The sequence below is a fragment of the Protopterus annectens genome, chromosome 3.part1 (assembly GCF_019279795.1).
Source record: "Protopterus annectens isolate FY-2018-M chromosome 3.part1, PAN1.0, whole genome shotgun sequence".
Taxonomy (NCBI): domain Eukaryota; kingdom Metazoa; phylum Chordata; order Ceratodontiformes; family Protopteridae; genus Protopterus; species Protopterus annectens.
This window is the reverse complement of record NC_056732.1, coordinates 1,564,112,569-1,564,125,232: the sequence shown is the minus strand read 5'-3', so window position 1 is coordinate 1,564,125,232 and position 12,664 is coordinate 1,564,112,569. Positions and strand designations below refer to the sequence as shown.

General features: G+C 41.3%; 1 protein-coding gene across 1 annotated transcript in view; it reads left to right on the top strand.

Annotated features, from left to right (window-relative positions):
• The window catches only part of LOC122797804 (SCO-spondin-like), a 4,708,783-nt gene that overhangs the window by 670,379 nt on the left and 4,025,740 nt on the right, over positions 1-12,664 (top strand). Inside the window, exons 21-22 of the mRNA XM_044066325.1 lie at positions 2,897-2,991; positions 12,289-12,545. Coding sequence (XP_043922260.1) covers positions 2,897-2,991; positions 12,289-12,545 — 352 coding nt within the window. The remainder of the gene's footprint in view (positions 1-2,896; positions 2,992-12,288; positions 12,546-12,664) is intronic.

The window sequence follows — 12,664 nt, the reverse complement described above, 5'->3', positions numbered from 1 at the left end:
TTTACCCCATGCATTGGTCCCCTCAAATTATCTATGGTATGATCTCAGTTATTCTTATTAGGAGTAATATATAATTATCGACCATGAGATGGGCAAGGCCAATCTATAACCAAATGACATGATAAGGGAAACTAGTTAGGCTTAAAATAGCCTGGAAGGGCAGCTAGCCTAGTACTTACTTTAGAACCCACAAACCTATAAATATAAAATTCTTGATTAGTGCACAAATAAGTAAAACCATAGAATAAATAAACAGATAATTTGCATACTTAGTACATTTATTACCAACACAAGAAAAATATAAGCATCAGTACTACATAGCAGTATTTTTTATCTGGTGATAAGTACTTTTAAATTTTGTGGCAGTTCTTTAGTTCAGACTAGATATGTGAGTTAATAATCATTAAATACCCAACCATAGTGACATAATTGGCAATCTGTGCCTTAATGATCAAAGGTCAAACAGTCAGGGCAGGCTTGATTCTGATGCTTTCATTAAGGCCCTGGGGGTTGGTAGCCTTCAACAAAATATCCCACTGATATTCCTTCATTTCTAAATATTTATTAATAGCAGCCGCAGTGGTGCAGCGGTTAGCGTTGTCACCTCACAGCAAGAGGTTCTCTGGTTCGATCCTCTGCTGGGGTGCCTTCTGTGTGGAGTCTGCATGTCCTCCCTGTGGTCATGTGGGTTTCCTCCAGGTGATCCGGTTTCCTCCCACATCTCAAAGACATGCTGTAGGTGGATTGGACACTCTAAATTGGCCCTAGGCGTGAGTGCGTGCGTGTGTGTGTGTGTGTGTGTTTGTGCCTTCTGTGGAAGGTTGGGTGCCGGGCTGGCAACTCAACACCGTAAAACTCCAGTGCCAATCATGAGTGGACAGGTGATCCGCTGTGGTGACCCCTAACTGGGAAAAGCCAAAAGAAGAAGAAGAAGTATCCTAATTTCTGTAAGAACTACTGTTTGCAAATGCACTGAAGCAGATATGGTGCAGCATGACTACAGGTTCATAGGTTCATAGATATATACTAGGCTAACGACCAACAGGGCCTTTATAAACATAGCCATGCAACCCAACCCAGTTGTGTATATATCTATCGTGAGTGTGTATTAGGAGGGATTATGTTAGTTAGAAAGTTTCTAGACGTTATGTGGAGGAATATGTTAGTTTGGGCATTACTGTCTGCATTTGTCTATCAGATATAGGGGTCAGAATCAGGGTTAATTTCTTATTTCCCATCCACTGGTCAAGGTTATGTTTAAAAAGGGTTAATGATAGACTCTGCTTCACATGGATGGGGAGCCTGCACCAGAACATGGGGATCCTCTGAGACACATATCTGTGTTGCCAACATGTCTTATTTATGTCACAAGCAAAATTTAAATCCTTGGATCTGGTGACTCTAATACAGTTCATTTTGTGGATGTGCAAACGTTCCATCAGATCTGAGGATGCCTTGTGTGCCAGGCATAGATCACCTCTCAGTAACCTGCAGGAGACAGAGTGTATATATATATATATATATATATATATATGTATATATATATATATATATATATATATATATATATATATATATATATATATATATATATAATATATATATATATATATATATATATATATAAAAACTTCAATGATCCATATAGGACAATGTGTTATACCCTGGATTCTCAAGGTAAGGAAGCTTTGTGGATGTTCCAGCCATTGAATATGGCTGGTCAGTTCCATGCCAAAGGGGGCATTCTGTTCAGTGATGTGTCTGATAAGGGATGAATAAAGTGGTTGTATGGCTTTCTTTGACCTGGATGCCATGGCCTTACTTATAAGTTGTGCAACACAGAATGATTTTCTTACAACCTTCGCCACATGTTGGTCAAAGGCCAGATTACTGTCTTATTATGATCCCGGATCCCTGACTATAGAGTCACTTCTTAGGGGTGTCTTATCAATGCAGCAATTAACCTTGGTGGCAGTTCCTCCCTAAAAAGTGCATGCTGCAGTTATCTTTTGCAATTGCATGTACATTTTCATATATCCTGTCTTGGCAGTCTCCTAACTGTTTTACTGATGTACAGATATGCAGATGTCTTATAGACAGTTGCATAAACTGTACATCAATCATCGAACAGTCAGCATAAACGCAAAACTATTAGGGTAGATAGATATATACTCACGATACTAATAGTTAAGTGTTAATTTGTCAGTTGTAGTTCCTCCTATCAGATATTGTCGAATGTAGGATTTGCAAACTAGGAAGAGTTGAATGCTACAATATCAAATGTAGATAAGTGGAGTGGATATTAATGCTCAAGTTTTCGTATATAATGAAAGCTTTGACACTGGGGCTGAGTGTGTGTGTGGGTGTGTAGGTGTGTGTATGTGTGTGGGTGGGTGGGTGCGCATGTGTGTGGCTGATTGCTCATGAATTAGGGTTAGAGTAAGGGTTAGGGCAGGGGGATAGCTTAAGTATCATGCTTGTTTACTGGCTTGTATGACTCTGACTGTGTCTCTTCTGTAGTGATACTCTTTGGAAAAAGGGTGTTAGTGACCTAATGTGTAGTTTTGGGGTTGGGGTAGGGTTTGCACATATGAGTAAGGTTGGGCAGGGGGGCTGTATTAAGAAACGTTATCTCCTTATGAAGAGACATTTGCCCTACTGAGGTGCTAAGAAGCTGTTAAGGTTTGTATTCTCTCCATCTCTGTGCAATTTGAATGTTGCTTTTTTGTTTTTAGTATAAATGCTTTCATTTTTTGAAGAGAGTAAAAATATTAGCTGTATAAATCATGAAAACAAATACACATTAATACTTTAGTAAATGCTTCACAAGAATTAGTTGTAGCTGTAAAGAAATGGTAGAGCTGCCTTACAGTTCCATGTCTTGTTCTTGTTCCAGGGAAATGAGTGTGTGCCTCCAGAGGACTGCCCATGTCACCACAATGGTGTGGTGTATAATCCCAATGACACCATCGTAGAGGACTGCAACACTTGGTAATGAGCACATTGCTGCCTTTGGTCAGCCACTGTGAAAGTATGATGCAATGCACTTTTGAGTTATTCCAGAGTTATTTATACCTTTCATAATCTGTTATTGCATTTATTAGTTTGTACTCAATATTCTGGGCTTGTGATTCATGAATAATTAATGACCAGTTACAGGTATTTATAAAGATATAAAATTTGTATGCATTTCCTTTCCAAAAGATAATGTGGTGTTTGGTTTCACTACATAATGAAATTTATGCACTCCATGATTAGTCAAAGCAAGGAAAACTACAGGGTCACAGTGCAAAAGCACATTATGTAGAGAGAGTCCAAGCCAGTAAGGTTTGACCATCACCACGTTATTTCTTCTCAAACATTATGAGGGTGGAATGCTAACAAGAGAGATATCCAATGCCAGTTGATTTTTTTTTTCTGGCAGCAAAATCATTGAAGCAGAGCTTTTTAGTGCGTATAGGAGGATCCTCGTAGAAGCTTAAAGTAGTATATTATGGCCAACGTGTTTAGGCCTGAGCTTATGGTAATGTGAGGGGAAACAGGCACTGAGGAAATTAACAACAGCAGATTCAGCAGTGCTCTCCTGTAGTTAGCCAGTGAGGCATCTAAGGCTGTTTTCCACCAGGTACCTTCAGTTTTGTTTGGGGTAGAACAACATGTCATCACTGAATGAGTGAAAATAATGGTCAGTGAAAGTGAAAGAATTGACGGTCTGTGAGTAAAATGAAGCAAATAAACTTATTTTACAGTAAACCAATTTGGATTTTTTTTCACTCCCCTTTCAGAACACTATTAATATGTCATTTCATAGGTCGCCTACGTCTGCTAGTGAGGCAGGCTTAAGTCACGCTACTAGAATTATCTTTTAAAGTCTCTTGTTTGTTTAACTGGAAATAAAATGAGATGTGTAAGAGAAAGCCAAGCCCATGATTTTGCTGATAAAATAAAAAAGAACAAAAATGTTTACCTTCGGGATTAACAAAAAAAAAAAAGACTGTTAGTCAAACTATCATTATAAAAAGAGTAAAAATGTAAAGTTGTAGTGGAGTGCATTAACAAATTCAAAATATTTGGATCCTGCAAAAATTATTTGTGCACATGACTTTAAAAAGTAGAATTCATAGATAGATGATATTGGCTGTTTGTCTTCTATGAGCAGTCTGCATATCCTGCCTGTGTTTGTATGGGTTTTCACCAGGTGCTTCAGTTTCTTCCCACAGTGCAAGGACATGCAGTAGGTGAATTGGACATTCTAAATTGGCCATAGGTATGAGTGCACATGTGTGTGTGTGGGGTTCAAAAGAACAACCAAGCCAGGGCTAGTATTGTAGGCACTAGCTCTAGATGATGGTCACTGTTGATATGGCATCCTATGTGCAAACATTGGAAAAAGTGGGTTGTTGATGGATGAGGATGTTTGACATATTCAGGTGTTTGAAAGCAGAGCACTGAGAGTTTTAGCAGACTCTGTTAAATGTGTCACTTTATGGATCTATATGCAATAACTGCATCAGTAAAACGGCTTACATGGTATAGATTAGATCTTGAATTGTTTTCAAGTAGTACCACTTTTATTCAGTGGGATGTGACTTTCCCATTTTTCTACATGAAAAGAGAGTTTTGGTATGAAGAACTGGCAGTGTTGTGACATCTGTGTTAGTATCAGGTACCTTCTACACTCTGTCTGCTTGAATCAACCTATGGCCATTGTCTTCTTTTTCATAAAATGTGTTCTTGTATTGTATGGTGGTAGGTGTGTGTTCTTAAGCTGCCATTGTTTTGTACACTGGACATTCCAAACTCATAGCAATTGATACACACACACACACACACACACACACACACACACACACACACACACACACACACATATATGTATAGATATAGATAGATATAGCTAGAGATCAGTGAGTTAAATTGTAGTAATGTCACTGAAGTGCTGGTGTGTGTGTGTGTGTGTGTGTGTGTGTGTGTGTGTGTGTGTGTGTGTGTGTGTGTGTGTGTGTGTGTTTATGCACATTGATGTGTTCTTGTGAGCATTTATAGCAATCTGAACATCACAATTTTTGTAACTGTATGTTTTTTTTCACACATTTACATCAAGCTTCATTGGTTGACCCATTACCATAACAACAATAGGTATTAATCAAACAGTTTATCAGAATTTTTATTAAATTTGCTGAGGATGGATAATGTGTTCCCCTTTTCTCCATCTTCTAAGGAGTAAAAAGGGATAGGAGGAATAAAGCCCCATTAACTAAAATTAACTAATGAAAAAATAATCATTTGAAAAAGGAACAAACATAGCACACTGTACAAATTATCTGCATTCATTTGAAATAGGTTCATAGGTTCATAGGTAGGTACTAGGCTATCTGCCCGAGGGCATCTATAAGCCTAGACAGAGTGTGTCGGCTTTCGCCGCCCCATTGATTAATTAACTGATCCTCTGTCAAACAAAGCCAATGAAGTGATCCCAGGGGTGTATTTTCTGTTACCCATCCACTTGTCAAGGTTTCTCTTGAAGAGTGTTAGTGAGGGGGCTCTGCCTGATGTAATTTGGAATTTTGTTCCAAAGCATGGGGAGTCTCTGTGACAGGAATCTATCCCTCCAGCATGTTCTTTTTATTGTTGTGGTGAGGTTTAGCTCACTAGAGTGCGTGGCTTGCAGTGACTTGGATTTCTTTAGGTGGAGCATGTCTATCAATTCTGAGTTGGACATGGCTTTGTAAGTCAGGCAGAGATCATCTCTGAGTAAGCGATATGCCACCGAGAACAGCTGGAGCTTTTTCAGACGGGCTGCATAGGATATATGTTTGAGGCCAATAATCCTCTTGGTGAGGTACTTTTGTGGTCTTTCCAGCTGTTAGAAGTGTCTTGTGTGGTACATCCCAAATGGGGCATTGTACTCTATGGTGGGTCTAATGAGTGACAAGTAGAAGAGCACTATAACCTCTTTATTTCTAGATGTGAACCCCTTAGTAATTAGATGGGCCACATAGAAGGATTTCCTAACTACTTTGGCAATATGATTGTCAAAGGAGAGATTACTATCTACCTGGGTCCCCAGATCTCTTATTACCTCTTCTGTATTAAGGGGGCTGCCACCTATGTGGTAATTCGTGGGTGTTTTGTTTTTCCAAAATGGGATGACTATGCATTTTTTTGGCATTTAGCTTAAGGCCATGACTTTGACACCAGGCGTCTGTCTCAGTAAGGCCCTTTTGGAGGATGTACATGTCAGTCGGAGGGTCAATTATGGCTCCCAGTTTGCAGTCATTGGCAAACTTGGTTAGCCATAGTCCTCCTGTGTTTGCCTGTACTTCTGAGAAGTATATGCCGAACAGTAGGGGTCCCAGGACCGAGCCTTGCGGGACACCACTTGTGACTGGTTTAGAGTCGGACCTGGATCCCGCTATTCTTACAGTGTGAGTTCTGTCTGTAAGCCAGTTGGCAGCCCATCTCATGATGTAGGGGTTTATGTTCAGGCTGTTCAGTTTTTCTATAATACCCGAGTGGGGAATGGTGTCGAAATCCTTGGCGAGGTCAAAGTAGGCTGTATGAACCACCTTTCCCTCATCTATGGCCTTGGTGACTGTCTTGAAGAAGTCAGCCAGGTTTAGTAGGCATGATCTGCCCTTAACAAAGCTGAACTGGGTCGGGTCAAGTGTTTGGAGGTTCCCATTGTCTTTGTAAATGAGTTCCATGATGATGCGCTCCTTAGCCTTGCAGACCAGGCTAGTCAGGCTTATGGGGCGATAGTTAACAGGGTCAGTTGTGGCCCCTCCTTTATGGAGAGGAATAACAGTTGCTGTGCGCCATTCTATGGGCACATAGCCTGTGGAGAGGCTGAGGTTGAACAGCGTGTTTAGGTGGGGGGTTAGTTCGTTCTGTAGTTCGTGCAAGACGCAGCCTGGGACACCATCTGGTCCCATTTTTGGCTTTTGAAAGGGCTGTTTTCACCTGTGTGTCTGTGATTTTTGGGACACTACACTTTTCTGGTATTGTTCTGGGCCCTTTTGGAGGTGAGAGGGGGGTGAAGTTTGCACTAAATCTATCTGCCAGGATGTTAACAATATCAGTAGGTTCAGTATATTTTGTGCTATTTTGCACCAGTTCAGTGCATATCTGTGAGTTGCCACTTAGATTCTTAACATAGCTAAAGAAGGCTTTGTGGTTATCTTTTGAATCTTTGGCTATTTTTATTTCGAAGTTAGCCTTGGATGATTTCATGAGGGACCTTAGTCTCTTACTGATACTGATCAGGGATGTCTTTCCTTCTTGGGATTTGCTTTTTTTCTGAACTAGTATCCTCCTTCTGTTGTATAGCCTGTTTATTGCAGGGGTCCACCAAACTGCTTTCCTTCTCTTAGAGGAGTGAGTCTTGGCTTTGCTAGGGATGGCACGATCAATGCATCCTTGTAGGTGCTCATAGAGTGCATTTGTAAAGGTTTCTGCATCTTGGGCAGCGTTATCCTTTAGCGTGGGGGCTGTGAAACTTACCACCTCTGTCTTAAGTAAGGTGAAATTTGCTTTAGAAAAGTTTTTACTGTGGTTTCCTTAGTTGGGGGTGGTGGTGGGGTGTGGATTTCCAGAGTGATTAGTTTATGATCTGATCTAACCAGTGACGGGTTGACCTCCAGTGTGGAACACCTATCGCCCATGTTGGTGATGACCAGGTCCAATATGTTTTCACCTCTGGTAGAGGAGTTTACCAGCTGATCTAGGGTGTTTGAGTTGATGAATTCCAGGAAGCGCTGAGCCTGGGAATTTGTACTCGAGTAGTTTTCCCAGCGAATGGTAGGGTAATTGAAATCGCCCAATGTCAGTGTGTTCGGTAGGACCTTCATGTTTTCCAGTGTCTCCAGAAAGGTGGAGTGGTGGTCCTGGGTCATGGAGGGTGATCTGTAGCAGGCCACAATTTGCATTGCAGATTTGCCCAATGTTAGTTTCACATGGATGATCTCAGAGGTATCATGCTGCGCCACTAACCTGGAGGTGTAGGTATCCTTGATGAATATGGATACACCCCCTCCTTTTGTGTTTCGGTCCATGTTCTGTGGCCGAAATGTGTGGTATGACTTGTAGCCCGGTAATGCTGGGGTGATCTCTGGAGCCTTGAACCAGGTTTCAGTTACTGCACAGATGTCGACATTCCCCATACTGAAGATTGCCTCGAGCGCATGCATTTTGAGATTTAAACTCCTGGCGTTGAGTAGCATAACCCTCAGTTTTTTGTTAATTGTGCTGTTTACGGAGGTGGGTTTGACTTTTGAGCCTTGCCTAAAAAAGGCACTATGGGGGCAACAAAAGCCTTGGCCAGTATTCGAAAGCCTAGGGGTGATAGGTGCAAGCCGTCTCTTGCAAAGCAACGCGGCTTGTTGAGCATGCCGTCCCAGGCTGACAGACACTGGATCCCCTTTGAATGACATCAGAAGCTTAGCCAGTTGTTGAAATTGATCATTTTTTTCTTTATACTGAGGTATCATTCTTGGTGAGGGCAGGATGCTACTCAGGGTCAGGGTCATACCAGCCTGGGCTGCATGATCAGAGAGCTCTTCCATATCTCTTTTCATGTAGTCCAGGAAGGTACGTCTCAGGTCATTCACACCAACATGAACAATGACAGAGTCATATTTGTACTTGTTCTGGAATGACCTGAGTGCTTGTGTTATGTGGCAGATTCTGGCTTCTGACAGGCAGCTAACAGTAACCTTCTGCTTGTCCAGCCTAGTGAGTGGGACGTCAATGTGCCTGACTATAGAGTCACCTATTACTAGTGTGTTAGGTATGTTATTTCACCTTAAGGGCTGTGATTGTGTGGCACACTGATTTTGTGTTTTATGCGTTGTCTGGTTTGTGACGGGAAGTGCAGGTTGTTTGGGTGTCTGCTTTGGAAGTCTCTGATGCTTTTGCAGGTTTTTATTTAGAGCCTCCAAGTATGATTTTGTGTATTTATGTGTATTTTTTGCCAGTGCTGTTTTAGTAGGTCTCTGCGGCTGGAGGTGTGGTGCAAGTGTTAACCTTCTCCTCTTGACTGTCTGTTCCAGTCTTGGGTGGAGACAGCTTAGCTTCCAGTTTGGCTGTATAATTGCATTTCTCGCATATGTTAGTGTTTTTTGGTAGGAGGAGAGGGTTGTCTGTGTACATGAGGCAGTTGTAACATTGCCTCAGGATACCCAGATTCAACAGCTGGACTGGAGAGTGCATCTGAAGTTGCCCTTTGGTCATGCCTGAATAGTAGGGTGAGCTGCTTAGTCAATTGGTTGGTGAGGGGTGAATAAAGAGCCTTGCCCTGCTGGGCAATCAGTGTCAGGGTATATTACTGCTTGCTGTTAGGTCTGAGCAAGTGCTGGGGTGTAAGATGCTTTTTGAGTGCTTAGGTTGAGAGTTAGACTAGTTTCAAGGGAAAAACTGAAGAGGAGACGTAGTGGAGCTGGGAATAATTTAACTGTAGCTAACTGGCACTGCCCGGTGCACAAAACCATGCAAACACAGTTTTTATAGTAGGGAAATGAAAGAGATAGAAATTAGCCCAAAATGGCCAATAAACTACTAACTTCTGGGCTGGAACCACTCCTCCAGGGACAGATAGGTTGCTCAAAGCTCCCCTCTCTCACAGGTGAACAGAGAAACTTCCTTCTATCCAATTAAGGTATGGGCAACTCAGAAACTAGTATCACTGCCCTGAATTCAGCACTAGCCTGAAAACTGGACTATACTAGCTTAGAAAGGCAGGAAACAAGAAAGGTTTTGGTTTTTTGTTTTGGTTTTTTTTTTTTTTTTTTAAAGATAAGGCAAAAACAGTAAAAAATACACTTAAAACAGCTTTAAACGACTACAAACGATCAGAAAAGGCTATCACACTTTACTGTCTAGCCTACAACAGTTAAACAATTTATTTAAACAAAAAGCAACTTTTTAAAAGTGCAGGCGGTCAAATAAGTACAATATGTGAAAAAAATAGGCTTTTAAATCACAATAAACGCTGGAAAATCTGTGTTTAGGTGGAAAACAGTTAAGTACAGCAAGAAAGTACAGAAAACTGATACTTAATCACTCCAAAGTCTCTCTTCTAAGCTAGAAGGCTTGTATCAGTTTAAGGCTTTCTAGTGCTACCCAGTAGGTTAGTTACAGGAAAGATAGGAAACAAGTGCAGATGTGGTCTTTTAAACCAGAAAGTTGAAAAATATGGACAAACTGTCCAAATGGTCAATAAACTACAATTTCTGGGCCAAGAAACTCTCCTCTCGTGTTAGACAGGCTACCTAGTGCTTACCACTCCCACTGTTAAGCTAGAAGGCTTTCTTTCAACACAGAAAGGGTTGCGGGGCTCAGAGGCTTACCAACAGTCCTGGATGCAGCAACTTTGTATCTGGACTAGGCTAGTTACAGGAAAGGTGGGAAACAAGTGCAAGTGATAAGCTAGAAGGCTTCCCTCCAACACAGAAAGGCTTGGGGGGGCTCAGAAGCTTACCAACAGTCCTGGATACAGAAAGTCTGTATCTGGACTTGACTAGTTACAGGAAAGGCAGGAAAGAAGCTTAGAATTTTTTTTTTTGTTTTTTGTTACAGAAAAGCAGCTAACACAGCAGTAAATACAATTCAAATTCTAGTGCAGGCCAGCACACCTGAGTGTGTAGCAACACTACGGCAAATACAGTTCAAATAAATGCAATTAAATTAACAAATGACTAAAAAACAAGTGCAGAAGGCAGTAAATTAGAAGGCTACTAACAAGCAGTAATAAGTGCAGAGTAAGAGCGACAGAACAGATAACAGCACGCAGAAGACCAACTAAGACAGTTACAGTAAGAGCAGCTGAATAAAATATATGTGTGTATATGGTTCTACTTTACATAACTGACACTGCAAAACACCGACAACACAAACATCGACACCACATAATCGACAAACCATAAACACAAAACCTCACATGCCCGACAAACAAATAACCGACGGTCCACAAACACGAAACCTCATATGCTGCACACACCACAATAACAACAATCAACTAACAAAACACATCCCCTGTCCAAAAACCACACACACAACACAAGCACACCAAAATCCTCACAAACCCACACTAAACCTCACATACACAACTATCTACAACCCTAACCCAAACCCTTACCCTAAGGTCCGTCACTATCGCACACTCAGCTAACCCGCGCCCTAACCCTAACTCACTTAACCCGCCCCTAACCCAAACACTGTCACTACCGCACATTTACCTAACCCGCGCCCTAACCCTAACTCACTTAACCCGCCCCTCACCCAAAAAATACTACTACCGCACACTTACCTAACACGGGCCCTAACCCTAACTCACTTAACCCGCCCCTAACCCAAACACTATCACTACCGCACATTTACCTAACCCACGCACTGACCCTAAATCACTAAACCCACCCCTATCCCCACAGACCGTCAATATCCACACTTACCTTACTCGCACCCTAACGTCCGTCACCACCGCATATTTACGCAGCCTTTTTCCAAGTCACTATCCTCGGCGTCGGTGTTTTGATCCGTAGCGTCGGTCTTCCGGATTGTCGATCTTCTGGCGCTCGCAAATTCGTTGTCGGTGAAAGCAGCTGTCGGTTATGTAAAGTAGAACCGTGTATATATATATATATATATATATATATATATATATATATATATATATATTTTTTTTTTTTAGGGAGGGAATAGAGCAGGATTAAGAGGCTGCAGGGGTTGTCCTTCCCAAATGCTCTCTTTGTATCAGTAGGAGTGCCTGAAATCAGAATATGATCTCACTGCACTCAGTTGAGTGAGCAAATGAGATGGGCCCAGAAGGAGTATCCGAATACAAATCTACAAGAGGGGCGGGCAGTTTCAAAGCCACCAACATTAACACCAAAACAAGAACAGGGAGGATGGGTGGGGAACTAACTGTAGAGAGACAGCCACAACTTCAGTTGAGTTAATATTCAGTGAAAAACACGAATAAATAAATTAAATACAGTACTATATGCAAAAGAGCAGATAAAAGTGTACTTAAATTCACTTATACGTCCAGCTGATTTCAGGTAGATGTTAGCCGGCCAAAACTCTGATATTAAGCAGAGATAACTCAAAATGTGGTGTTTTTCTGCAAACCTTCCAGATATTGTTCATAAATTGTCTCTTTCATTAAAAACATTTGCAAGATTGACATCTTTATAAATTGTGACTGCATCTTTCCCTGTTAACAAACTAGGCATAGCTGTTTGTTACTGCACTGTTTCTAAACAGTGATGTGTATTTCTTTGTCTTTAATAGCATCTGCAGGAACCGACATTGGCAGTGTAGTAACATGCACTGCACTGGAACATGTGTGGCAACAGGTGACCCCCACTACATTACATTTGATGGAAGAGCTTACACCTTTCTGGGAGACTGTGAATATATACTGGCACATGAGAGTAATGGGCTCTTTACCATCACAGCTGAAAATGTGCCCTGTGGCACTGGCGGAGTCACCTGCACAAAGTCTGTTCTTGTGACAATTGGGAACACAGTAATACATATGATGAGAGGTAAGGCAACAATGAACAGCCACTTTATCAGTGAATCTATTATTGTATTTCCTCTGTGAAAATCACATCAGAAATAAACAATGTCCAGCAGAAGGTATTTTATAATGTGTGGCACATTT